This window comes from Catharus ustulatus, chromosome 2 (assembly GCF_009819885.2).
Source record: "Catharus ustulatus isolate bCatUst1 chromosome 2, bCatUst1.pri.v2, whole genome shotgun sequence".
Classification (NCBI taxonomy): Eukaryota; Metazoa; Chordata; class Aves; order Passeriformes; family Turdidae; genus Catharus; species Catharus ustulatus.
In genome coordinates this window covers 46733872-46761621 of record NC_046222.1, presented here as the reverse complement: position 1 = coordinate 46761621, position 27750 = coordinate 46733872, and the positions used below count along the sequence as shown (strand labels likewise).

The 27750-nt window shown below is 41.5% G+C and overlaps 1 protein-coding gene across 4 annotated transcripts; it reads right to left on the bottom strand.

The window, feature by feature from the left end:
* On the bottom strand, positions 1-27750 carry C2H11orf87 (chromosome 2 C11orf87 homolog). Of its 4 annotated transcripts, XR_004417038.2 has the most exons (3): positions 27215-27743; positions 18102-18350; positions 10225-11392 (listed from the first exon to the last, which is right to left on the bottom strand). XR_004417038.2 is itself a non-coding variant. In XM_033051938.2 (2 exons), the coding sequence occupies exon 2, from the start codon at positions 5713-5715 to the stop codon at positions 5239-5241; it is 477 nt and encodes a 158-aa protein (XP_032907829.1). In that variant the 5' UTR covers positions 5716-5863; positions 27215-27541; the 3' UTR covers positions 1-5238. The 4 variants fall into 4 exon arrangements, 2 of the variants coding, with proteins under 2 accessions (XP_032907829.1, XP_032907827.1); XM_033051938.2 differs by lacking the exons at positions 10225-11392; positions 18102-18350 and adding an exon at positions 1-5863 and having other exon boundaries at positions 27215-27541; XM_033051936.2 differs by lacking the exons at positions 10225-11392; positions 18102-18350; positions 27215-27743 and adding exons at positions 1-5863; positions 6202-6259.

The window sequence follows — 27750 nt, the reverse complement described above, 5'->3', positions numbered from 1 at the left end:
TTCTGATCCAAATATTTATTTATTTCCTAAGTCATACAAAATCGATGCTTGTAGAGGTATTAGGTTAAAAGGATTGGAAAATTAATTCTTCTAATTATCCACATAGAACATATAGTACTGATGAAGCAATGAAAACCTCTTTGACTCGAATAAGAAATACATTACATATAATTTACAGAAATAAGATCCAGCATCATCTAGAAAATGAACATTTTAGAGCAACAGGATCAGCAAGGACATCGATACTTGTCTCTGCTCTGGCTGGAATGGGTCACCCTTTGCCCAGGTCCATCCAGTGGAAGGGGAGGCTTCCCTTCCACAACTCCACACAAGAAAGCCAACTTTTCCCATTGCCAGGCCTTTCACCTGTTCGCTTGCCCGTCACCTCTCTCCTCAAGGCATGTACACCATCCAGTTCTTGCAAGTTCGTAACACATTTTCTACACTAATAAGTTTGGCTGGATTCAGACCAGAGACCTACATGTAAAAGACTAAAAACAGAAGGAGGTTCTGTTCTACTAGAAATTTATTTTGCACTCAGATGGAAAACTTGGCTTAGGGGAAAAAATGTTGGATACCTGAAAGAGATGAGTAAGTCAATCCCGGATAAAAGCAGTTCTAACTTTTAACATAAATGAAAGTGCTATTAAAGGTTTGTATATGTCATGCCAAATTCTATAGGGATGAGAAATGTAATGAAACGGTATCTAAGTCATTATAAATTTTGCTATTTACAAAAAAGAGGAAAAATAATATTTCCTACATCATTTGTCATCTTTCCCTTCACATCTTGCATACTTATTAAAATTAGGGTTTCAAGTACCCATAGAAAAAATATGAACGTGCAGAAAGAATAACCACAAGAAAGGAAAAAAAGCAACCAAGTCCTATAACTGGATTTAAAATAATTCAGTTCTATCTAAAGAGTCAAATCCTGTCCTTTTTTCCTCCCTACATAAAAGTTGCACTCATATTCATAACAACAGAAGAAAAAAACCACAGTTGCTTCATAACACTGGACACAGTTTTCCAGAAACAAGATAGCAATTACTCAGAAATGCTATGGAAAACATTAATCACAGAGTAACTTGCTATTTACATTAAAGATGCAGCCTCTAAAATTAATTTTTAAATTAAAAAAAAAAAAGCTTTTTTTTAATCATAGGACAGTTTTGTCAATAACGTGAAGTCTCTGTTCTTTGCTTTTTGTCCAGCATTTCTTTTGAGATATATATCTATAAATCTACAGATATACATCTGAGAGAGATGTATCAAAAGTTAAAACATGTCTGGATGGAGAGACCGGCAAATTTTATCTGAAACTACATTTACAGTAGACAAACCCCCAAAGAAAAAAATGCCGGAATGACATATTTGAATGAAATGACATTCCCTGTCCATGATCCACGCAGGAACCCAAGTGCCTCAGTCCACAGATGCAGTACCAGTGCAGGTTCCCCAGTGCCACCAGGTTGACGCACCTCGTGGGAGGCAGTGGTTTCCATCCCCTGGAGACTGCCAGGACAGGTGCAGAGCAGGGTCAGCGGTGGTGATGTGGAGAGATGTCACCCTCCGTGTGGGCTATACCTGGGATCCCAGTCCCTTGGCAGTCAGTGCAAGCCACTCCTGTTGAAGCCAGTGGGAGCTGGATGAATCCCCAGGGCGGCAGCAGGCTCTGAGGGCAGGAAAGCAGGATGAGGCATTGCTGATGCTCCAACGCAGTCCCAGCATGGCCATCAATTGCCCATCAGCTCTGCTCTCACTAGGCTCTACAAAAGGAGTCACTGCTGTCGTGCTTCTTCCACGGAACAGCAGTTGGAGCAAACAGGAACTATTGAGCCCCATAGCACTTCTTATTCTTACACATGCAGGATGCTAGTGGCCAACCAGTTCCAGTTCAGAACCAGGAAAATCCAGCTGGGGGATGTGCCTGCTAACAGAGCAAAGACAGTCTGTGCTTCCATCAGTCAGCACTCAGCTGCCCAGGCGCCACTGTCTCTCGTCAAAACCAGTGCAAATTCACAGGAAAAAGAATGTCCGCATCGAGAGGGTAAAAACCCTTCCTCGTGTTCAAGAAAGGTACAAGCATTTACCCAGCATCTCTATCAAATATCGTAGAAAAGGTTACACAAAAATATTTAAATATATGGATACAGATACATAGGTATTACACTTGCATAAAATATGTATATTCAAAACCCTTTGGGCAGTTTCACATTTAGCTGAAAATGTATGCTTTAGAAATATGAACGATTTTCTACTCTTTTCTAGTTTAAGTAGGAGGGGGAGGGGAAAGAAGCATCAGCCTTATTAATACTGAATGCTAAGTGCAGAAGTTTAGCTGTAGCTGTAGGGTTTTGAAGCAATTGATTTGACAGAACCTCCAAGCATAAACTCTGTTTTAAAAATCCACATCTATTCCCTAGATTGCTTATTGTTTCATGAAAATGAAGACCTACGTGTCCTGCTTCTATCAGCTAGATCTCCTGAGACCATTCAATTAAACCTCATAAGCTTGCAATACCTCTAGATAGGGCTGTGAACTGGGAATATGCATGAACCTTATTGCAGTAATTCTGTGTGATATTAGGAATTTACAACTTCTCATATCTTGTCTAATTTAACTTTAGAAATAAAAAACCTTAAATGACACCACAAGAAGCTCACAGTTCTGCAAAAATTAAAGTCAGTATGAAATTTTACTAATAGACCATATAATTTACACAGATTTACATAAATACAGAGATATTAAAATATTAAATCAAAGCTAATTAACAAAGGATAGAGTTTTACATGATAATATTTTAACTCTAGTCACACTTTCGCAACTACTTTCAGTGGCATGAGATTATATAAATAATACATATACCTGTATATCCATTATATATATATAAAGATATATATATCTATCTCTCCATCCTTCTTTTTTTCTTCAAAAATAGGGCAATTTTATAACTGCAATGAGATGTGACAAGCAGTACACTTCTGGGGAATTATTGCATGCCTTGAGTGCATAAGGCAGAAGAAAGAGTATCTGACTTCAGACACTAAAGTAGTGGAATCATCAACCAGAAATGCACTGGAGTGATTTGGAACATCTTATTGCTTTTATAAAACTCACAATTATACACTGTTGGTTTGGGATGGGGGGAGGTTGACGGGGGAAGGAGTGGGGGGCGGGGGTGGTTTAAAGGCACAAAATAAAGGGGAAAGTAATACCTCTCTATTTAGTGAAGATCAACAGTCAGGAAGCTCCATCAGTGCTCACTGAACACTCCTCACTGTCCTAAATCTATTCCCTGTGGTGCAACACTGTGCCGCAGTTGCATAAGGAGGTTAAACACAAAAGTTCATGCATCCTTTATTAGGGGAAACAAAACAAAGCCAATTTCCTTGCCCAGCAACAACGAAGTACCCATTATCAGCAAGAGCCAGCGATGTGCAAACACCCCTCGATCAGTCAGCTCACCACACTAACCTCAGCGGGTGGAGCGGCTCCTTGGGCTCCCTGGTACAGCTCTTCCCTAAAGCGATGGAGGCACAGATCCAAACTTAACAGCAGTTTCCCATCACACCAGGAAAGATCAGGAAGCGAGAAAACTGGGTAACAGAAATACTGCCCTGAAATTTCTGCATTTTGGGGGTATTATGGGAGTATGGGGGACTCCTGCAGCTCTCTTTCCCAGTTTTAAATTGGTCGATGACATTCACTCACAGATTACGGCTCCAGACCTCCTGGTCTATGTGTCTGGGATTTCTTTAGACAGCCACCCTGGCAGACAGAGCATGTTAGAGAAAAAATACAAAGGATACAGAATATTAAAAACTGTGGACTATTACTATATCCTCAAATCACTTTAAATTATGGAACAGAAAGGAAAAAAAAATATATATATCCCTCGGGATCACTTCTTCTCTGCTGTAATTTTTAGATGTTAGCATGCACAGTAGAGGGCTGCCTCTGCTACATGTTTCAAAGTTTGGATACGGCACGCTGTTAAGGCACCTTCAAGTAATGATCATTGATTAAATCACTAAGCAAAAACGCATTTTCTGTAAACCACACTGCGTCCTCCAACACACCCAGTACCAGCAGCCACTCACATCCACCATCCAGGGACAACAAAACTCTCTGTGCTTGCTGGGGATAAACTACACCACTTCTAAGCAGTCACTTCAAAAATAATTATCTGCCAGGGTTCGGGAGTGGACGTTTTGCACAACTGCATTATTTGCTTCCCAAGAGAGGAAACACAATAAAATTAAGTGTTGTCTGTACCTAATTGTCTACAAGATTAGGAGGGTTGGAAATACATATCAGCCTAAAAAAGTAGAAGCAAGATCTGTACTGCTGCAGGATTCCTTACAAAGCTGTATAGGCAGGCATTCAGTGCAGGGTGCCTGGAGCAGAACTGGATTGTTTCAGGACCAACAGCAGGTACAAAGACAACCTCCCCTGGAGGGCACAGGCAAGTTACTGCACATTACCTCTCCTTTCCATACAGAACGCTACTGGGCTTGGGTTTCACGGTTCATGGCATGGGGAAGGGGGTGGTGCTCAAGATGAAGGGAGCTGATGGGAGAGGAAAGCTCAGGCTCCACTATGCAGTTGACTCCATCCCCCAGATAGTGAGTGGGTGCTGCAGCTGGGGGCACAGGGCCATGGGGTCAGAGGGTGCTTGCAGTTAAGCCCAACTAGGGATGGTCATTTCTACACCAAGCAATATCCAGTTCTGGAAAGGAGTGAGAGGGCGGGGAGGAGTGAGAGGGGCATAGATCCCAGCACAAAAGGAGAGACCACAGTGTACCATCAGTCTGCTCTGAGATGACAGAAGGGTCCCAAGGCACCCACCAGACCTGCCTCTCCCCCCACACCCCAACCCACACCATGTAACAGTGATACAGGGTGCAGTGGGAATCCCAAGAGCATGGGAAACCCAATTATCCCTGTACATGGGGTAATGATGTCCAGAGAAAAGGGACCCCCTACCCCTGACCCCGCCGTGCGGGTGGATGACTTGATATTTAGTAGCTGTGTGCAGCTCCTTCTCCAGCAAAAAGATGCATCCTTTCCTCAGACAGTCAATGAGAAACGCAATGTGATCTGTCATGCGCTTGGATCATGGGCTTGTTCGTTCGTCTGAATTAGCAATGTTTTCTTCTTCTTCGGGGACTAGAATAATCACTCAGATATTTACAAACATCAATCAGTGCCTTCGCGAGGTCTCCCCCAAACCATCATGACAAGATCACCGTCTGCAGGAGCCCCGCGCCAGCTGTGTCCAAACAAGCCTGTGCTTGCTGAGAGCTGGGGGCTGCCGAGGCAGAGGAGCGCTGGATCTCCGAGTCCTGGGGGGGTCTTCCCAGCCGGCTGTCTCTTCCTTGGGGTGCCTCTCCCTGCACCACTGTCCCGGGGTGCTGGCTGCTGCTATTGCTGCTGCGGGCACAGTGGTCCCGTTCATACTCCTCCTGAGCCCTTTGCATTTTCCGCTTCTTCATCTTCCTCTTGTGGATGTGGAAGGTGGTGAGGGAGAGGAGGATCAGGCAGAAGATGAGGGTGACCAGGACAATTAAAACCAGGGTGGATGAGAAGGACTGAAAGAGTTGACCCACTTGCGTGATGCAGGTGCTGCTGGTATTTAAGGTGGCAGATGTCCTGTTCAGAAGACAAGGCGGCAGGGACAGTCTCAACTCTCTGGAGAGCTTGGCACTCATTGAGGAGGCTACGGAAGATGAGGATCTTCCTCCCCTCTCTGAAGACGTCTAAATTTCCGTCGGTGCCGGGCTGCTGGCGGGCGCTCGCTGGAAATGCCCGGGATGCTGGCGGCTCAGGCTCCCGCTCGCTCTGAAGTACCCGAGCAGCCTGCAAAGGGAGCCGGACACATCAGCGCCCCGAGGCACCCACCCTGCGCAGCTCCCCCCGCCCCAAACCCGGCTGCGGCAGCCGGCGCCCTGCGCCCCGCCACGGCCCCGCTCCGAGCTGGCTCTCGGCTGGGCGGCCGAGGGTGCCGGGACGGGGCACTCCGACTCCGCAAATCCCCGCACCGCGGGCAGCACCGCCCGGCCGCTCCCCAACTAGTTGCCGCGGGAGAGGATGCGAGGGAGCGGCGGGCGGTGCCAGAGCCCGGCTCCGCGCTGCCGGAGCCGAGCGGGTCGTGCCCCGCCGTGCCGGTGCCGCCGCCCGCCCCGCACCGCCCTTACCTGCGCGGCGAGGGAGCGCCCGGGCGCCGCGGGCGCTGGGGGCTGCGGCAGCGCGGAGTGAGCGCAGAAGCGGAGCGGAGCCACCGCCGCTTCGGGAGCGCCGCCCGCAGCTGCAGCCGCCCCGGCCGCTGACGTCAGGGCCCGGCCCGCCGGCCGCCGCCCCGCACGGCCCCGCGGCACCGGCACCGCCCGCGGCCCGGCCCGCCGCCGCGCCCTCCGCCCCCCGCGGCTCCCACGGCCTCCCAGCCCTCCTCCGTGCCCAGCTCCGCAGCCCCTTACCCCAACACGCACCGCCGTACGCGCCGGCCGCAGCAGCCCCTCGCCCCTGGCCGCAGCCGTGCAGAGGCGCCGTGGCCGGAGCGCCCGCACCGAGGCACCGCGGCTGCCCGCGCCCCACCCGCACCGCACCGCGCCCGGGCGCCGAGCTCCCGCCGGCACCAAACCCGTCCTTGCCCGGGGAGGCTGGCGTGAATCTGTGAGAGCGAAGCAGCGCCAGGGACTCTTGGTGGGAATATGTGTGAAAACTTGCCTTACCGAGGCTTTAGTGCAACGCGGGCATTTTTGTCGAGAACAAACAGGTACGAGCTGCCCATTATTGCACTTAAGCCAAAAATCGGATGATTTCTAAACATAAGAAAATCTGTTATTTGAAAAGTACTGTCAGAAGTGCTAACAGGACAGAAAAAATAAGTACCATTAGGATGGAGCTCTTTCCATTTCCAAAAGGAACAAACTTGTGGTAGTGTCTGGCAACATGGGACAAGATCTGATGGACAGGAGGTTCCGTCAGTCCCATGTTGTGTGCTCTAGACTAACCCCGTGTGCTCTAGGCTAACCCCATGTGCTAGAAGGAGAGTTGCTGTAAAGCTCTGTTGTAAGTAACAGGACTTTTAGGAAAAACAGAAAGTATCCATCCTTTCTAGTGGCTAAAGAGCCTGGAGGAAAATCTGTACAGGATAAGCCGTGACATGAGTTGGAAAAATTTTCAGTGAAGAGCAAAGATCCATTAGATCTGCTGACCCTGAGAGCCGAGAACCTTTCACAGAGGTGGACAGAAGCTGGCAAGCTGAGCATTTAAGCACTTTGCTGTTGCAAGGCAGATTTCTTCTGCACTGTCTTTGTCTCTGATAAATAAATGCACCACAGCTTGTGAAATTTGGCCAGGCACTATTAAACTCTGTGATTTTTCTGGAGAAAGATTTACACCATATGGAATGAGCTACATTCAAGTTGGGATAGTCCCAGTCATTTGCAAAGGGACTCCAACTTAATGCTTCCTCTAAAACCAGAGGAATAGAGGTTTCCATTACTCCTTCCCCTCCTCAGAATAATGCAACTTGATGCTGGAGAAGTGCAGCAGGGGAAGAAGGACATTGAGTCCAGTACTGAGAGACAAGCCCTTGCCCACTCATTTGCCCACTGCTGCTCTCACTCAGTCCCTCAGGTGCATAGCTGGTGTCATTGCCAAGACACACCTCCCCATGCAGTGGGATTGGACTTGGTGAGCATTGAAAGTCTGTTCCACCCCAAATGATTGTATAATTCTTTGATTCTCCACCCAGCATTCCTTCCACACATGTCCAACCCCTCTCACACACACATCTCCATAGCCTCACTGGCATTCTGCCTGCACTTTTTTTCTTTCTCCTTACCTTCTTCCAATGTGCACATCTGAAGTCTGCATTCATTCAGTGCTCTATACTCACTGCCTTAGAGGAGAAAACAACCACCCCAGGCGGAAACAGCACATCAATCCTTAGGCCTTTCCCTCCTTCCTCACACTATTCTTTGCAAAGCAGCAGCTGAATGGGAGGCTGCAAAATGGGTGAGGGGCCTGGGGACCACTCAGCGTGGCCTGTGCCACTGGAGAACACTTCTGATCCCACACAGAAGCAACCAAGGTATAAACCACTGTATCCTTTAGCCTAAACTGAAAGTGGGGAAAGGATAGCATTTAATCCCAAAAGCAGCAGTTGATCTGAGAATGCTGTTCAGAAGTTACCAGATGATTAGAAATCACTTTATTCATTTGTAATTCGTTTCAAACAACACCATAAGACTGGTCTTTTGCACAGAAAACAGTGTTAGGGGATATATTAAAGGTATGAAGATACTTTAAAATGTTAGCCCTGTTTATGGGAGAAATAACCAAATTGGGGATTGAATGAAGTTCAAAACCAAACAATTTACTAACCTGAGATGTGCTTATTGCAAAAGTGAATATCTAGATCTACTTATTTATTGAATTAGAATATATGACTATGTCTTCAGGTTTTATGTGTTGGGAGAGGCAACACAAAGCTACTGAAAGTTAAATTACCACAAATAAATTTGAAATCCTTTGTGTATTCATTTTACCTGTTGTCCATTGCCTTCAATTTCTCACACTATACCTTGCTTTTAGGATTAGAAAATAGTGAAAATGTGTCTTGTGTATTAGTATGATAATTATTCCAAGGTTTTTCCTAAACCTGAGAGAGTGAAGATGGTTCAGGGAAGTGGACAATGGTAGAGACCTCAGCAAATGTTTAACTCCCTCCCTAATGTCACAGCTCCTTCTCTGTGTGTTCATGTACAGTTTTTGCAGTATTTCTGCTTTAGCTAAAATAAATGAAAAGCAGAGATTGTTCTTGCTCTTTCTGGCAACTAATTTTACAATGTTTAATAGAGAGTCAGAAGAGAAGCATAGTAAACTAAAAGGGAAATAACTCTGCTGTGATTACACATACCTTGGCATTCTGGTTCATGCTGGCTGTGATCCAACCAAATGGATTCAAATACCCATGAGCAGAATACAGGAAGTTTCAGAAATCAGGAGGAAAAAAATCTGTGTTGTTATTGTGCATTATTCCCTTGCTCTGATTAACTGTTATAATTATATTTGAATATATAAATAAAAAAATACAGATAATGCGGTCATAAAAAGCCTTTACTTTGTCTGCCATGAAAATAAAGGGCATGATGTCTTCAAGAGTGCCCTCTTTCAAGAATAAATTGGTCATTAGTTATAGTGAATTCAAGCATATAAACAGTATGACAGTATGACATTTATGGGGATTAGGTTTCTTGCTCAAGCAGGATTGGTCATTGTGTGATAGAGGACATTATGGTAAGGGGATAGTTTTTGAATTTTGCAACAGGGTTTGTGCTCGTTAGAACCTCAATAATTCCCAGTTTTCACTTGATTCCCATTGTTAAGAAGCAGATAGCATACATACTTCCAAAGCCCACAAATGGACTTTCTTACATAAATTTTTTTTAGTCTATAATTAGAAAAGTTGTTCTTTCCATTACTAATTCCTCAATCCCTGTATTACAAGGTCCTTTTTTTGCTAAGGCAGTTGCCTAATGAGATAACCTCTGTGAGCAAAGGCTGTTCTAAGTAGCGGTTTGGTGGTTCAGGCCCTTGCCTATTAATAATCTTTCTTGGAAAAAAAAATACTGTCCCACCAGTGTTGAAATGTAGCACTTGATTGCATATAGAATAATGTATGATCCCTTTTTCACCAAGATTGATGTCATCATTTGCCAGCCAGACCAAGCACTCCATGAATGCCAATAACCCTGGTATTCATCTGCTATCTCCCCATGGGATTAAGGCCATCTGTGTAGTCTTTCAGGACTTTACATACTCCCACTATAATAGGTGAAACCCAGTGATCTAAACATGGTTTGAAATCCTAATACTGTAGATAGAATGGATTTTACAACCAAAATAAAATAATTTTTTGTTTCATATGCTCTGGTAGGTCAGCTAAGATCCTGCAAAGATACTAGAAGTGTCCTTCAGAGATTCTGAGCTGGAGTAGCTCTACTGTGGCTGACAATTCTGCTTCCCAGGCTACCCATCTCAGAAGCAGATATTCTTTTTCTTTCGTTCCCCCACATATTTTAGAAGAAGGTAGTCTGGGTGATATGGAGTCACAATTATTTCAGTTTCAGGAGATGATTCTTTATGAAGCTTAAGGACAATTTTACATATTCATTTTCTATTCTTACTTTTGAAAAATATTCTTGTACTGGTGAAGAAGAAACCTCCCACATGTGATGGTGAGAATTTAAAAAAGAAAAAAAAAAAGGATGCATGTGATGGCAACCAAGGAAGGTTACTAGGCTTTTGCTGAATTCAACAGAGTGTTAAATGGTACTAGGAGTAGAACATAGGTCCAGACTATGAAGAAATAAGTAGACAACCTTGAGCTTGCCTGACCAAGTACACAGATCTAATTATAACATCAGAATTCTACAGCTGCACGTGCATGCATCTACTAATGCAAAGTGGATCTGAGTAAAATATTGTGAAGGGAGAAAAGAAGGACAGTATTTTAACTGTAACTATGCACCAAAAATGCAGTAAATTTACTTTATTCATTAGCCAATACATTTTAGAACAGCACGGTCAGAGTAATGAACTTCCACATTTAATCTTTTTGCTTTTCTTAATAGTTTGCAAAGTTTTCAGGGAATTCAGAGGAGCAGACTTTGATTATATTTTTAGAGAACATGGCTACTGGTTGGTGAAACATCAACTAACTGTATCAGTAGGTATCACCGAGAGAGAAAAAAGAAACTTGCTTAGTTAGACTGGAATGAGGTTTAAGCATAATAATTCACAATCTAAATCTGATTGCATGTTAACAGACCCTCACATGCTTCCCCTAACACAGTTTGAATGCATTTCAGAGCTAATTCCACACAAGAGTCACTCCAGCCTTTAATATGGAATAAAGCACTTGTTCAGTCAAACTCATCCTCCAGCCCTGGAGGATGGTGGGCTCCTGCAGCCTCAAGCCTGCCTCTCTTTTGTGTGACCCAGGGCACACTGCCATCCCTCCAGGGGATGGGTGGTAAGGGGGAACCTCCAAGTGAGAAAAAGAAACAACCACACTTTCCATAGGTCATCCCATGGGCCAAAGGCAGAACAGTCCTCACATGTGCTCCTGTGATCCATATGTATATTTACAGAGTAGAACAGCAACGCTATGAAAAGGGACACTTTGGATAACAGTCTGGCAGCTGCTGTCTGCAGGCAGAAGGCTGGAGAGTGAAGGGACTTGAATTTGGGTCTTTCAGCTCCAGGCAGCACATCTCAGGCTGAGACAGGAGATTTTCTTGTTCATTCCGTGCACATAACAGCCCTCCTGCTCCCCGTTATGTCCTGGCTTTGTTCCAGCGAGGAAATCTAAGAAAGCTGGGAAAGTGTAATGGATGACAAAGCCATTTACCTCTAGCTCTACTAGAAAAAATCCATGCTCAGTCAACTCCAGCTCGCTGTGCTGTTCATCAGCAATGAACATAGCTCAAATTTTGCCCAGGGCCTTTTATAATTTTTTTTATCAACTACTGTGTGATGAAGAAAGTTAACAGCACTCATTATTATTCTGCTCTGCTGTTATCTCCTGGGCCCTGAACATCCAAGGGACCTTGGTTTTATTCTCACCTTTCCACTACTGCAATAATAAAAGAAACCCTGATACTGGCTGCTGGAAATGCATTTTTCTTGCATTGTTGCATAGCTGAAGGTCTTTGTGAACAGCCTTGTTCTTTCCATTTGTCTGTCACCCTGCCTGTAGCCAGGATTTTAACCACTTCTCTTACAGAAATTTGAATTAAGTTTAGAAATTTATTTAAAAATAAAACTAATTTTTACTAGCTTTATAGCACTTCATGTTTTTTTCTTCTGAGGCTGTAGTTTGAGATGGGGAGTGAGAATATTAATTTTTAGTTAGAGTATCATCCCAAAACATCTTAAGCACAAAATTTCTTTATTATTCTTTGTTTTTTCTATAATGCCCATATTTTCTAAACTAGGACCAGAAATGTGAAGGTCTTACTCTATGAGGTGCTGTGCCCTGTAGTCAAATCCAACCCAGGATACAAGCACCTGCTCACAGGAAAGGTAAAATGAAGTATGTCATTGATTGCCTGTTGGATTGGATCAAGCACCTTGCAGCAACAGCCCCTCACAGGTGCTTCTTCCTAAAAACCCATGGGGTAAATGGAGCTGCCCAAGCTGCAAAGCTGATGGTCTCTTCCATGCTAAGAGCCCTCCATCTTATGAGCTGTATGATCACCTTTTAAAACAGAAAAGGCTCTGACAGACAAATGAGCTCAAGGTTTTCCCTTCTTTGTTCCTGGCGTTTACCTGATACCGTCTATGATGTGTTTGTGAATAATCCTTTTGTACAAAAATAGCATTGTTACAGAGGTGCTTAATTTACCAGTGCTAATCAGCAAGAAAGCAGTTGTTTACTGTGATTTCATTTTAAACTTGCTTCACCACTGTGTTTATTAGGTTCTACTGGAGAACCATGTAATCTCTTATTACTGGGCTCTTTGGTTTTCTCTCTGTATCTTTCTGCTAAGTTTTATTGTACTCTTTGCCATGTCATGTCTGAAATTAGACTGAAAACACATTGGGAAAGCAACTGAATGATCTGATTTTAATCAAGAGGTGCTCTGAGAGAACATAAAACTCTCTCCCAAATAAAATAAAACCAACTGCAGCATCTGGAAATAAGGAGAAAATATCAATGCAATAAACACTCAACAAAGTTGGCCAGTTTTTTTAAAGCTCTACAGGAACATGTTTGGATGCAGTAATGTCCTTGCATGATAGCAGGAGGCTGATTAGCTGTTTTGTACTCAAAGAAAGTATTGATACCATAACTTTTCTTTGTGTGCTTAGGTAAGACTACTCCAAAGAATCCTGTTTCCTACTTCTTCTGACCTTCATATTTCAGTGGTTAAAATTAGGTCTCTAAATCATTGCTGTGATACAAATATTTTTCCTCGCTTTGAGGAGCCCAGGAATAAAGTTTAGCTAATCTACCTTTCACCTCCTTTGTGGGTCACTCTGGAGTAGCATCAGTGTAAAAAGGGAAAGACTGGAAAGCAAAGGGAAAATTGAGTTGACAGAACAGGGAAGACTGAGTTTACAGAATGGGAGGAAATTGGCAAAACTTAACATTTTTATGGATGAATGTGTTTTGTAGAACTAAGAAGTACAGGTGGAACATAGGAGTTACAGTGTAGAAGAGATAACGATAAATAGCCGTTATTTGAGGAGCAACATGTAACAGTGAGAAGATAGATTTCAAGAAATTGGAATTACATAACTGAAAATTATACAACATAAAAATAATTTGTCATTTCAATCATAGGCCTATACAGACATAGTGCAATATGTGGTTTCAGCTGCTCTAGTTAGAGAAATATGTTATAATTCTTACAAGAATACACATTTAACAATTCCATAAACTGTGATAGCATGAATAAACAGAGAAATGTTATAGTATTTCTCAGATAGGTACGCAGGTATCATCTGCCACTTTCAATCCTATGTCTGTCATATTTACTCCACAAGTTTGAGGAAGAGTTGGACATTTACCACAACGTGTGTGTTAAAGTAGGGCATAAATTCTCAGGAACAAGTATCAGGAGAATAGTATGTCTTCCTAATGAGGGGAAATGTAGAAACACAGCTGAGATAGGATAAAAAGCTATATTACAAGAAGTCTTTTAGGAAAAGAATAATGAAGGGAAGGGAAGGGAAGGGAAGGGAAGGGAAGGGAAGGGAAGGGAAGGGAAGGGAAGGGAAGGGAAGGGAAGGGAAGGGAAGGGAAGGGAAGGGAAGGGAAGGGAAGGGAAGGGAAGGGAAGGGAAGGGAAGGGAAGGGATATACTGTAACTTGTCCAATAAAGTGATTGGGAGACATGGAAATCTCCCATGAGAACAAATATTGGGAATTGTAATCTTGTTAGTACAGAAAACTATGAAACAAATTGCACAGCTAAGCTTTCTTCTCCATGGTTGTCAGGTATATAAAGGCTGTGTACATGAGTGCTGCATCCACAAAATAAAGCATTCAAATCACCTTGAAAGAGATCTTTGAAACCAACAAGCATTTTTTGTTCTATAATTGGGGCAAGTAGAAGGGAGAAAAGTGGGCTTTGTATTTTTGAGGGATCTACTCTCTTGGAAAGGTAGACCTTTAAGGCAGTATGTATTTCTATGGTAATTCACCAAGAACCAAGTTTTCCACCTGTAGGCAAACAGACCACTGACAGAGGACAAGACTTTTACAGTGTAGTTAAAGGAATGACAAAGATATCCTGAAATTTGTTATTTAAAAGAAGAAGGAGGAGGAAAAGGATAATGAATAAGGAAGAAAAAGGGCAATCCACTATGCCTAAACAATCATGTTGTAATAGTGAGTGTCTTACAGTTCTTTTATGGGAGGACCATGCTTTCACTTCTCAGGGCATCTTCAGTTTCTCACAGGACTGCACCTTGTGGTCTTCCGAGTAACCACTTGAAAATCTTTATTTTTCTATTGGATTTCTTATGACATTTGATGACAGAGAAACAAAGGAGTGGGGTGCTGTCAAGTGAGATTTTCTGAAGCTAAGCTACCTATTTTTGAGCCAATGAAATGGTTAGATTGCCTTTCCAGATTAAAACAGTCCTGGAAAATGAGAAAATTGTATTAACTGTCTTGTTTCAACTGAACACATTTGTGTATTTCATAACAACTAAAATGTTCTGACTAAAAAAAAAAAAAGACAAGTGGCTATAACTTAATTTAGTAATTGCATATGGTATTTTCACATTAAAAGAAAAGACTAATTAATAACAACTGTCATTTAAAACCCAGTACTTTACAGAAGTACATTTCTCCATAGATTTCCATCATGGTTTTTACTATGACTAGATTAGGACACAATATCAATACCTAAATACTTCATAGCTTGATAGACTAAGCTTCAGTTGGGCTGTTGCAGTCTATTATGCAAATTAATAATATTAAAATGTATTGATATGTATTTAATTGGAAGATGGCAGCATCTCTTATTAGCTACTTAAACTGAGACCAACAGCTAAAAAATATCAGCAGGAAAGCTATACAAACAAAACTCTTGCAAATCAAAAGAATCATGCTTATTTGCTGAGATCTTACACTGAACAAAATCACTTCAACCCACAAATAGCAATCATGTTAGTGAGTAATTAAAGCAAGGGACAAAGTCAGGACTACAATATTCTATTTCCAATTCAGCTACTGACTCACAATGTGATTTTGCTCATTTTCCACCTATAAAATGGAAGATGTGATAATGATAATGACAGGGATAATAATGCCTACATAAAAGAAGTGCTAGGAGTCTTAATGTTTGAAAAAAGCTTTGAGATAGAGCTGCTATATAAACACAGATTATAATTAACAGGGGACTACAAGCTTGCACAGTTGGTGCATTCTTTGGGCTTTCAGAAGTAAAGATAGGTGAACTCTGTGTATCTGAGATACCACGAGTCCTCTGTTGTTAAGAGCTTATTTGGGAAATTATGTTTCACAGCTGCCATTACACTGTATTGGAGCCAGGCTTTTAAGAGGACCTAACTATTTTCCAGTCATTAACACAAGAAACTTTAAAGGCAGTTCAAAATAATCTCATCACTGTGACTACTGGCTACAGCTTGTCTTATTGTATTCTCTTCTTAGTAGATATGTGTAACAGTGCATTTATATGAAGGACAGGAGAACACGAGCACATGAGGAAGGAGAAGAGTTTCAGTGCCTTAGTGAATGCTGAGTGCCTGAGGCATAGGTGAGCTTGGAGATTTTCTTATACTATAAATCCATGCTGCCAAAGTCTCTGAAAATGGTCAAACAAACCCCAACAATCATTTTCCTGACCAGTTCAGACATCTGCTCTGAGCACAGTGATTTTCTTCTGTTGTTGAAAGCCTTTGAAAATAATGGGTTGCATTAGAACGGAAACCTAGTAAAAATATGAATAAGATACTTTGGAAAGGTGAAGTCTCCCTTGCTGAAAGGCCAATCAAACAGTAGCTTTGGAAAGATAATACACTCAACAAAAGTTACAATAATAATGAGAAGCAGGTGTATAGATTATAGAACTTTGTAGGGCACAGCATAGTATGACTCTGTAAAATAAGTCAAAGGCACCTGCAAAGGTACATTGGTCTCTTTTTCTTATATAATCAATTATATGTTTTTAACAAATTAAATCAGCTTAAAAAAGAACAGTCTGTAAGTAATCTTTGTGTGGAAACAAATGATTAGTGCAGAGGAGCAGCAAAAGCATCTTTTAATAGCTTGTTTTGTAGGGAAAAAAATTATAGATTTGTGTAAGGCTGGCAGACTACAGGAACTATGAAGTGATTATAAAGGGGTATTTTAGGTATACACTTTTCTGAAAGATATTCCAGTGCATAACATTACAAATCCATTTATATTTCCCCCAAAACATGGAAATCTCTCAAACCATCTTGAAATGTAAAATCTTCTAAGTAAAGGCTGTAAGAAAATGGATCTTCTCAGCTAGTTATGTTTTATTATCATTAATTAGGTTACAACCTTAGAAGTCCTCATCAAGTCAATATCATGATGCTGTGTCACGAGACATTAAAGAGAGATCATACTTTGCAAGAGCACAGTTTGATTAAAGAGCCAACAATGTAAAGGGATTGAGCTAAGGCCACAGAAAGGGTCAGTGGCAGAAGAAGAGCAGCCCCTGGATTGCAGCATTTGCAATGTACACATGGAACATGAAGACAATGCTTCCAGCATAAATTGGTAGGCCATTGCAAACTTAGAAGAGCTTATAAAGCTGTAAATATCTTGCATCCAGTTTGGCTGCCCTGCCATGTTAGCTTTCGTTGCCCCACTTATCTCTGTTTAGCCAGGTCTCTGGAGCAGCATCCTCCTTATTCATATCTCTGTTTTGTTGTTTACCATTTCAGAGTTGGAGAACAGTTGGCTGGTGACAGGAATAAATAACCACAGGGTCCCAAGAAGAGTTACAGGGAAGAAAGAACAAGATGGGCATGAACCATCAGTGTTGCAAGATTTCTTACTGCTGAAAGAGTTCGTTTTGTGACAAAGAGTCCAAAAAATTCTCAGACTTCTGTGGAAGCAAAAAACCACAGAATGCTGCAGCTTTCCTATAAAAAAAAAATGAAATAAATGATCATATGTCACTGAATAAGAAAGATTGGGAGGAAATGCATTTAATAAAGATTCTATTCTGCCTTTTAGTCTTTCCTGAACTTCTATCTGAAATGCTCAGCACTGTTTTCAGCAATAGCCTAGATACTGCATGCGTGAGGGTTGTTTTTTCTGTTCTTAATTGGGCAGAAAGTATGGTGCATCTCTGATTTGTTAGTCACATTACTGGGGAGCAGGAACTCGGGAGAGATTTCTGAGGACAGCAAGTGGGATAAACCCAGGCAGAACTGACATAAATCATGAAATGTAAAACACAGAACTTCCGTGGATGGAAAAGAGCCATTTGTGCTCTTGTACTAAACACAATGTTTGCCAAGATTTTTGCCCATGGAACACTGAGAACTGTGGAAAAATGCAGGGACCTCAAATCCACCACGATAAGAGCAACAATTCCTTTATTTGTACCTGTGATAAGGGTTCACATCATTTGCCCCTAAGAACCCCTTAGCCACTTTTGTTTTTCTACATTAAAATAACTTTGATGGGCATTGCTTGCAATAAGAAGGAAATTGTTTCTTTGCTTTCGGAAGTGTTCCAAAACCACAAAGGAGAGTTGCAATGAAGGCTTTAGAGACTGTGTTTAGGCTGTGTCCAATGGTTGTTTCATGCTGTATTGATCCTGGCACTGCTCTTCTCAGCTTAGAAAATTTTAGATTTCCTATTTTTCAGCCTCATTTTGCCATGACCCTCCCAAGGAAAGCTGAGTAGGAGGCACAGAAATGTGAGTGTCAATGGAGAGTGTTCATTTGTGAGGGTAGCTGGGCAACTTCCAAATGAGCAATATTTTATGAGATTTTATATATTTTATTTAAATTATTTAATAATATTTCAATAAAAATAGTAAATATTTTATGAAAAAAAGCCTTACAGATGTTTCACTGCCCCTTCTTTTTATCCAGGCTGGTGCTCTCCTTTTGCCTTGCCACAGCTCAGTCATTAATACTCGTCTTGCTTCAAGCTCCATTCACTTTCTTCATATTTGTTTTGCTTCAAGCTTCATTCACATTCTTCCTGGCATCCTCAGCAGGCAGCTGGCCTTTCTGCTTCCATCCTCTTTTTCAGTGTCACTGCTAAGTCTCCCCAGGAGTTTCCAGGCCCTGTGTCTGATCCCAAGTCCCTGTAATGGGAATGGGAGAGCATTATAGACTGAATGTGTGATGTGTCCATCAATGGATCTCACACATACTTCAGTGATAATCTTTCCATTCTGGAAAGCCTAGGACATACTTCAGATTTGAGCTGTAGAGGAATGAGGTCTGTGGTTCCAAGACAGTGGAGTCAGGATGTGGGGAACACAATTCATGTAAATGGCATATATGCACGCAAGAGAATTTCCACAGCTGAACAATGCATACATGGTATTTTATATATGGTTTGGTGTAGGTGAAAAATGTCCTGAAGTTCAAGAAGAAGCACTGAAAGCATTAGCTACACAATTTCAGATTCCCATGGTGGCTGTCTGAAATACATTCTTAGCTTCTTGTTGGGTATCAGTGCCAGCTGCCTGAGGGGCTGCTGAGCCTCCAGTGCTGCTCTTGCACTTTTAATTACCATTGCCACCACAGAAAAACTATTTGGCATATTACTGCATAAGTGACTAAAGACTCCAAAATTGTTCACACATTTATTCTTCAAATCTAGCAACTTTCTTTATTGTGTGAAAACGAAGGTATTTCTCCTATTTTTAGCTCTTTGCAAATGTGTTCTGGAGATCTATTCTGGCCTGGGCTTTCTTCCCTCAGTGACCCTCTCTGGCTTCTAGTCATTGCCCTGCAACAATATCAGGATTCCAAATGAGCAAATGAACACAGTTCTCACCACCATATTCTAGTTTCTCTGTCTTTGGTTTGCACTGCCTGCTCATCCCTCATATCCTACGCATAAGGCAGATTTCTCAGCATCTTCAACTCACTTCCTTTACGGATGGTATTTCTCAGGTTGTCAGTTCCACATCATCTCCAAATCTGCACATCTTGTTCTACATTTCCTTCTGTAAGATAACCGCTACCTCCTATATATAGCAGAAACAGAACAGGCTCAACATATTGCCACTTGTCACTCGTATCCCACTGTCTCTCTCTACCCCTCTGTCCCATTTGCCATCTCTGGTTTCTGTTAGCAAACCAACTGAGCATTTCATCACCAGTGTTCCTTTGTTAACCTTACAGATTACTCTCTCAGTGGGCACTGAAAGCTATCCAGAAGTCCTTGTGAAGGATGCCCACACATTCACCCTGTTTGGTTCCCATTTTCTTCACTTGGGCGAGATGAGCCAACATGGCCAAGTTTGAACTTCTTTTTTTCTGCCTGTGATGAGAGTCTCTAACAAAACTGTGCCTGTCCAAGTGTTCAATATTTGTCCCTCACCAGCTTTGCCGAGTCTTAGAGTAAAAGCTAGAAAAAGGTTCTGCATTTACAATTTCTTTGGTTTTTTTTTTTTTTCAATTTTAGAAACCAAAGTAGATATCTGTTCTCTAAGTGCAATAGGCTCAATCTTCAGTTGGCATCAAATCAATAGAGCTACACAGTTTCTAGCCCAGTAGAAGTTTTCTGTCTTCAGCTTCTAGTACACCTATCACTGCATAATCTGAGATCTGTGAGCAGTTCATGTCACTTTAACAGGTACCACTTGTTACTGAGCATGCACATGCTCACTGCTGAGCTGAAATCCAACATGCACCAGCTTTGGTTCTGTGAAGGTGGTTTAAGTTACCACATTTTTTATCTTACAGCCAGGAAGGGCTAAGAGCATGCACCCACACACTTATGAAGCCTCATCATATGAACGGTAATTTATTAGGTGGCAGGACCCAGTCACTTTCAGTACCTATATTTTATAAGCAAACTATTCTGTCTCTTCTATTTCCATTGGGAAGTTTAAGGTCTGTACCAAAGTGCCCTCTTGGAGTTTTGTTTGAGTCTCACTGTGTTTCTGATCCTTCAGCCTTCATGAACTTTTACTACCGCAGGCTTCTTGAAGCACACATAGCAGACAGCATAAATCTTCTGTTCTGCTTTGGTTTAAATATACTCCTCTCATCTGCTTTCTTAGTAAAACCTTTTACCTTTGGGTACTGGAAGATACAAATGAGCACCTCTCTCTGAAGTGTCAATGTCTGTGCTTGGCTGTGCTGCCGAGATGACAGGAGCAGGACAGGTTTGTTTCCTTTTCTGTCTGCAAATGTCAGCGATTCCACAGGCAATTGTCTATAATGGAATTACAGAACACATCCACTGTGTGTCGATAAACACATTTACTTAGATTACATGTTTTTGCTTATTGTAGGTGAGCACTTACTTTCTCCCAGTAAGAGAGAACAGGATAGTACAGGAACCCTCCTCTGCACCTTCTCTGCTCCACCAGCAAGTCTGGAGGAAACTGCTTGGGAAATATTTTGATGAACACATTTTGGATGCCCAGAGAATGTAATAGAAACAGGATCTTCATGATGGTGAGGCAAGTCAGACCATACCCTACAGCAGAGTGAGGTAGGGGGACACGGTTTGGCCTCTCCTGACCTTGCTGGAGACAAACTTGGTTTCATGCCTCTCAGTGTGAGAGTTGTCCACTCAGAGCAGAGCCTGAGCACCATCTCCAGATACAGCAGAGGGACAAATGGTTGAACAAGCACCAGCTCTGCTCAGATCTACATTTCCAGCAAGCTTAAGCTGTGGACCACTTACTGTGCTCCCTGCTACAGGATTTTCACCTTCCTTGTTCTGGGAATAATGTTAACTCCGCGGGTAATACTCTTGTCAATGTTGTGTTAGTCATTTTACCAGAAACCTTTTGCCCTTGTTCCTAGTCACCAGCTGGAACAAAAAAATCACTATTATATTTCAGAGGTTTGATGGGATTTACTAGGAAATACAATCATGTCAGGAGACCATGCTACCTGATTGTCTCTAAAGAATTTTTGGGATCTTCCTCTACACATGTACACTTGTGATCTCAATTACCTACATTTAAAGCAACTTCTGGAGGCTCTGAGTATTAACTCAGAGTCCTCTAGCTGTTTTCTTAGTTTTTTGAATCAGTGTCCATATTTGTGGGGCCTGAAATATTTTTACCACTTTTGTTTTCACTTCTAAATATAATTTGGAAGTTATTTCCAAATGTTTGTTTTATAAGCTGCTCTTATACACTCATCTTAAAACATATCCTATTTAATGCACTGTTGTTTATAACCTCTTTGGAAGCTGAAACCTCTATATATTTGCTGACCAAAATGCATTTCTTTCTGATGGTAAAATGCATATTGTTTTATGATGCTAGGATTACTGACATCTGTTTAGCTCTAAGCAACTAAGATCAAAGGAAGAATCAGATTCTTATTTGCACAACAAGAATAGCCAGGGCTATAACAGATAATGCTAACAACATTAGCAGGGGGTATCTTAAATGTCATGTCTTAAAACAATCTAGCTTTCAGAGATTAGAATGATATCAAAAGTGTGGGCTGTATAATCTGCCCACTGATAGCACTGATGTCTGAATCACATCTTCCCAGCTTTTTTTAGGATCCAGCTACCTCTCTGGAGAAAACAGCACATGCAAAAACACAGAAGCAGTGTGAGCTACTTCTGGTCTTGTTGCATTTGGCCCTCTACTCTGCAGTAAAACTACTTAGCTGGATATCTGCTAAGTGGAAAAATAGAGGGGCAGGAAACACTCCCAGGCAGACTTTCAGACTGAGGTAGGGTTTGTGCATGACTCTGTGTTTCGCCTGTAAGATTATTTTGCAAGGATGTCTGTGGTTAACATTCCCTGTGGCAGCAAAGAGAGTTTATTTCTGATTTGGGAGGAGCCCTTTGAACTACCAATTGATAATGCAAAGGAAATGTTATAGCCAGTTAGTTAACTTCCTCCAACCTTCGTTTCAATGCAGGGGAACATATCAGTGTTTGATCAGCCAAAAATTACACACCTTGAACTCAGATTCTGCTTTGATCTTGCTTTGATCATGCACTTCCCAGGAAAGAGGAACTTGCTTGCATTTAGGGTTTGAGTGCAGAATAAGGAAACAAACACAATGAACAGGGGGCAGACAACACGTTGTACTGATTCTAATTAGTAAGCAGTTCAGTTCAGATAAATATAAATATATATGTATAAATGTATATATATAGGTGTAAGTGAAAATAAACATATATAATTCGAAACACCATGGACATGAAAAAAGAGATATTTTCTAATATTTTTGAAATCTGTTGTAGTACTCTGCTTTGGCTTTTTGTTTTAAAGGCAATGGCATATTTAGAGAACACTGTTGCAGTGGGTTCTTTCCTTAGTTGTGTACCTCATCTTTCCCACATGAGGGTACAACTAAGCAAGATGTAAATTCACTTGTGGATGATCAAACTTTATAATGTGATGTAAAGCCATCCCCTTCTCCATCCTAGATGAAGCCACTGTTAAATGTGGCTTCTCAGCCTGTAGTTCTCAGTGAGCTCAGTAGTGTCTAACTGCATTTTTTGCTGTTATAGTTCCTATTTTGTGGAACACTAGGAAGAAAAAAATAATTTAGGAATACAACAGTGTTTTCCTGGTTGGATGGTGAGGTAAATAAGAAGCCATGCTTCGGAGAACACCTGCCATGTCTAGAACTCAAACCAAAATACAACAAATTCACAGGCACAGAACCCCAGCAAAACCCTTGTCCTTTTCCAGCTGCAGCTTGCACATCTGTGGACACCAGTGCAAAGCTTTGTTCAGCACCATGGAGCAAGAACAGCAACAAAACAGATGTGTAAGTTACTTACACTTCAAGTTAGTGAATTAGTTAAAAACCTAGTTTTTCAAAGTGAACCTTGATTTTTCAGGTGAGTACACAGATGAGTCCATAACATCTCACACTGGGATTCTAGGGCCTGTAGCCCTGGATGAACTTGCTCTCCAGGCCTTCTAATATTTATTTCTCTTCGGAGAGGAGAAAGGTGTACTTCTTCATGTGCTGAAGTTCAAACCAGTCGAGGGAGTCAACTGTGTCCCTTAGGAAACTTCACCTCTCCACCTCAAGGCAATCTAACTTTACTTTCTTAAATGTCTGGCTAACATCTTACACCAGAAATGAAATTGTGTTTGCAGATGTTTGGTGCTGGCCAAATGCACAGGACAGCAGAGGAACCGAGCAATCAGTAGTACTGCCCTTGTGGAAATGAAACTAGAAGTACAGTACCTGTGCTTAGTGTACCTTCCAAACTTGGACACAACTGCAGAATAAGTCAGAAAAAACTATGGGGCAATTCTAGGAGTGTTTAAACCAAGTATACCCTGATCATCTGATACAGGCACAAAGGCATAAGATAGTCATACTCTGGTAGCACATCCTTTGGGGACCTTTAATACTTCCTGACAAAAACCTATTGGCCATGAGAAAGAAGAGAAAAAAAAAGGAAAAAGAAAAAGAAAACAAAGATGATACAACTCATTCTTCCTGGATTCTCTTAAAGCTACTGTAACATTCGTCATAAATTATCTTGCAAAATCTTGAGATTTAGAAGCAGCAGTGATGGCTACATTCCACCACATCTCCTGCACCATCAAGTGGTTAGAATCACACACCACAGGTGTGTGGAGGTGCTAAGAGGGGAAGGAGACAGCTGTGCCTTTATCTGATCTCCTTCTGCCAATGCTGAACAGAAAAGCAAATGTGGCACTCTCTCAGCGTTCATGAAAGAATGAAGAAAGTTCTTACTAATTACAATGATATAACTTTAGCTCCTAGCCCTGGAAAAAGACAAAACAATAGAAAAAGTCTTCTTAAGAAATAGATACTTCATTTGCAGAGAATAATGCAATGATGAACAATAAGAGTTAAGATTTATAAAGACTAGATCTTGCCTGACAAAGATAATACTTTTTTATGGAATTACCAAATCAATGATGAGTGGAACAGAATAAATGCAATACTCTTGGATTTAAGCCATTTTTTTAAACAATTGGTCTGATCATCCTCTGCCTCAAAGCCAGGCAGCTACACTGACATAAAACTGGAGAGCATGAGAATGGAAGATTGCCTCCAATGTTTCCCAAAAACATCCTTAAAAAGCTTGACCAAACTCGCTTCTGCAAAAAAAAAAAATCTTATTTGGTCTGAAGTCTGGAATGAAGGACCGAAACAAGGCTAAGAGAAGAACACCAGTTTACAGAGAGGAAAGGTAAATATTTAAGGATCAGTCTTTGGTCTTGCCTTATTTAATACTTCCAGTAATCCCAGAAATACAGAATAATCTGAATTGGAATGAGCTAGAAAGAGGTGTAAACAACATATTAATAAAATTCATAAGTGTTATGCTAAATTGAGAAAATAAAAACAGAGAGGCCAACAATGTGGGACAGAGGGACTAATTAGTAACACTGGCCAAAAGTAACAGAACAAGAATCACCTTGGAAGAATACCACAAAGGACAAGCGCTAGAGAAAGGAAAATTAGCTTGGAAGATGATTTCTATTAGAGGAAGGTTCTTTGATGACAGAAACGTCATAAGGACTAAGAGGATAATACCCAGTAATTTACTTTCAAGCGTCAAAGAAATATGGCAGTAGAAAAGGTCAATGGAGCTTGTGCATGTGTATGCTTGTGCAAAGATGCAGCAGCTAAAAGAAGCAGGAATCATTCTCTGTGAGACTGAGATGAAATCTCAGTGTGGGGAATATCGCTTCATTTCTAGTGAGATTTTCACAGGCTACAGGGCTGCTTAAAGAATCACAGCACAAATAAGATCACTGAGAGGAGCTGGTGCCCAAGGACTGATTAAATTAGAAATGCAGAGATTGAGCAGTGACTAAGGATGTGATATTAACATTGAAAAGGTGCAGTTAGAAAGAAAAGTATAGAAACAGAGGCAGCAACAGGAACAAAAAGTCATCAAGAACAGGTTTGCAAGAGACACCCAGAGGAGTTTTATCTCTGGACTGATTTTACGATAGGTATAACAGACATAACAGCTACACAGCCTGGGCTTGGCTAGAGATCCATGCCAGACTCGATGTGCTGAGTCTTCTTATTTCCCTTACTCTTCTGGTTGTACCTTGGGCTCAGTTCTCAGTGTCCTGGCACTTGCTCTGATTGCCCTGGCCTTGTTCCCAATCAGGTGTCTCTTGGCATCGAGGCCGATGTGCATATTCTTTGTTTGAGACACTCTCCTATAACATGGAAGTCAGACCTCACTCCCATCAGGATGTATTTCCACAGGACCTAGTTCCCTCCTAGCAACACAGTACTTAGAATGGTTTCTGCATTGGTATTATTTTGAGATCTCAAGAGATTTTTCTGGATATTTCTCATGTAGTCCTAATTGAGATTCTCTCCAAGCCCATTTTCAGCATGAAAGAAGATGCAGAACTTGCAGGTAAAATTGTGTTCCTAATCAAATAAGGAATGGGAGTCTGGTGAAGGAAAAGGGTGAAACCTCAGAATGATATTAAAATCTGCCAGTGAATATGCTGGTGTAAAAGAGAAATGTCCATAAAGAGGAAGCCTATGGAGCATTTGGCACAAGTCAGTAAACGTAAAGGCTGACACACTAGAGAAGATGACCAAAGGATCTAGATGGAGCCAAGGTTAAAGCAGACATAGAGAATTTTCTAAAGGGTTAGGTGTATCATTGGTGGGTCATGTGAAGAAAGATGAAGAAAATCCGTTCTGTTCATCCTAAAATACCCAAACATTGTCTTATTTTTCTGTATCAAGATACAGTCTTTATGGTCACAATACACAAGAAAGGTCAAAGATTTCTGCTGCAAAAACACTCCAAGAAGCTTCTCTCAAACATTTTTTTTTTCACTTTAAATAGCTTCCTACATCCACAATCCTCCTTTTATAGAATGAATTTTAATAGGTATCTTTTTTCTTTCGTTCCTCCTGACTGCTTCAGTTTTATTGTGGTTTTGCCTTTGTTTTCATCTTCATGCTCTTTCCCTTCTACTGCAATATGAATTCTCATTTTACTTGCTGAAAGTTAGAGCTACTGTACATATATTTAGAATACATGGGGGTGTATGTGGATGCAGATATTAATAGATACATAAGCATTACATAGCTCTCATTACTGTTCTAATATTACCAATTTTATTCACCATATGTCATGCTATACAGTTCTCACCTTCACTAACTTTATGTGGCTGTTTGCACATGGTCCATTAAAAACACATACAAATATCTAGTATTTCAATATTCAGGATACTTTTATGTTTCTTGCCTCAAATGTAATACAAAGAACCTAGTAATAAAAGAATATCAAACTAATGTGACTGAAGTTTGCCCTGAAGAGGGAATTTTATGATAACCAAAGCAGCATCAGCATAAAGTTGTTTTATCACATTTAAACAATGGGCAAAGACATCAGCATAGACAACCAGAAAACAGGTTACATCCTGCTCATCAGAGAGAATTCATGTTCATTTTCATTCCACAGCACTTGTCCTCATTTTTCCATCATAAGGCCAAGGAAAAAAAACAGTCTACTGCCATCCAGTATGTTATAAATCATAGCATTTGAATATTTTGTTCTGTATGAATGGCTGATGTACCTAAAACTAGCATATCTTTTTGTATTTTAAAACTTCTTTTGACATGAAGACACTGGACATAACACAGGCATACTGCCATAATAGGCAGGAACTGATGTTTTAAGAATTTAGCTCTGCAGGTAACAAGAAGTTAAAAAGAAGGAATAAATTTTCTTTTGATATAATTCAAAATCTCACAGCCAGGTATTGTGTTTCATTTTGATCTCTATGCACTGCACTTTCAGCTCCATTTTCTAAGGCATTATGAGCATTCAGGCATTAATATTTCTCATCCCTTTCTAAACCTCACACCAGGTAGAATCAGCCCCTGGGGAACATCTCCAGCAAAGGAGATATTGTGGCAGCACAGAGCAAAGAGGTTTCCCCGTGGCACCATGCATGGTGGTAAAAGGAGGGAGGAACCAGCAGTTTTTAACCCACACCTTCCAGCAGCTGCACACACGTACCTTGTTCTGCAGGATACAATCACAGCCGTGTATCACCCCCATCAGGATCCAGGCTGCTCATCTCTGATTGTCATGGAGACTGTTTCAGAGTCTTGCCGTGCTTCAGCAGCAGCAGCAGCAGCAGAGGACAATAGCACTCGGTCTTAAAGGGCTGAGAAGAAAGCATCAAAGCACAGTGCAAGAGAGAAGCTGTGGCTGAAAGGGATATGAGTGCAGCAAGACACTCTTCCAGCTGCTGCAGAGGGTTAGAGGGGTAGGTCAGAGCAGCCTTCCAGAGGTGACTGTGCCTTCAAGGTAAGCACAGGAAGAGCGTTCTCAAGGATAGCACATTTCTCCTCCTTCCTTCTCCCCCTCGAGCTAAGTTGCTGGGGTGTTTTAGATTAAACGTGTTAATTAGGAAACTGTTTAGTTTACGAGGTCTTCTGCTTTTCATTCCCGTGGGCGCTGTAAACACGCTGAGTTTTGGAGTAAGCAGTATACAGTGTCTCGGAACGAGAGGCACAGGCGAGTGCAAGGCATTAATAGAGCTGATCGTT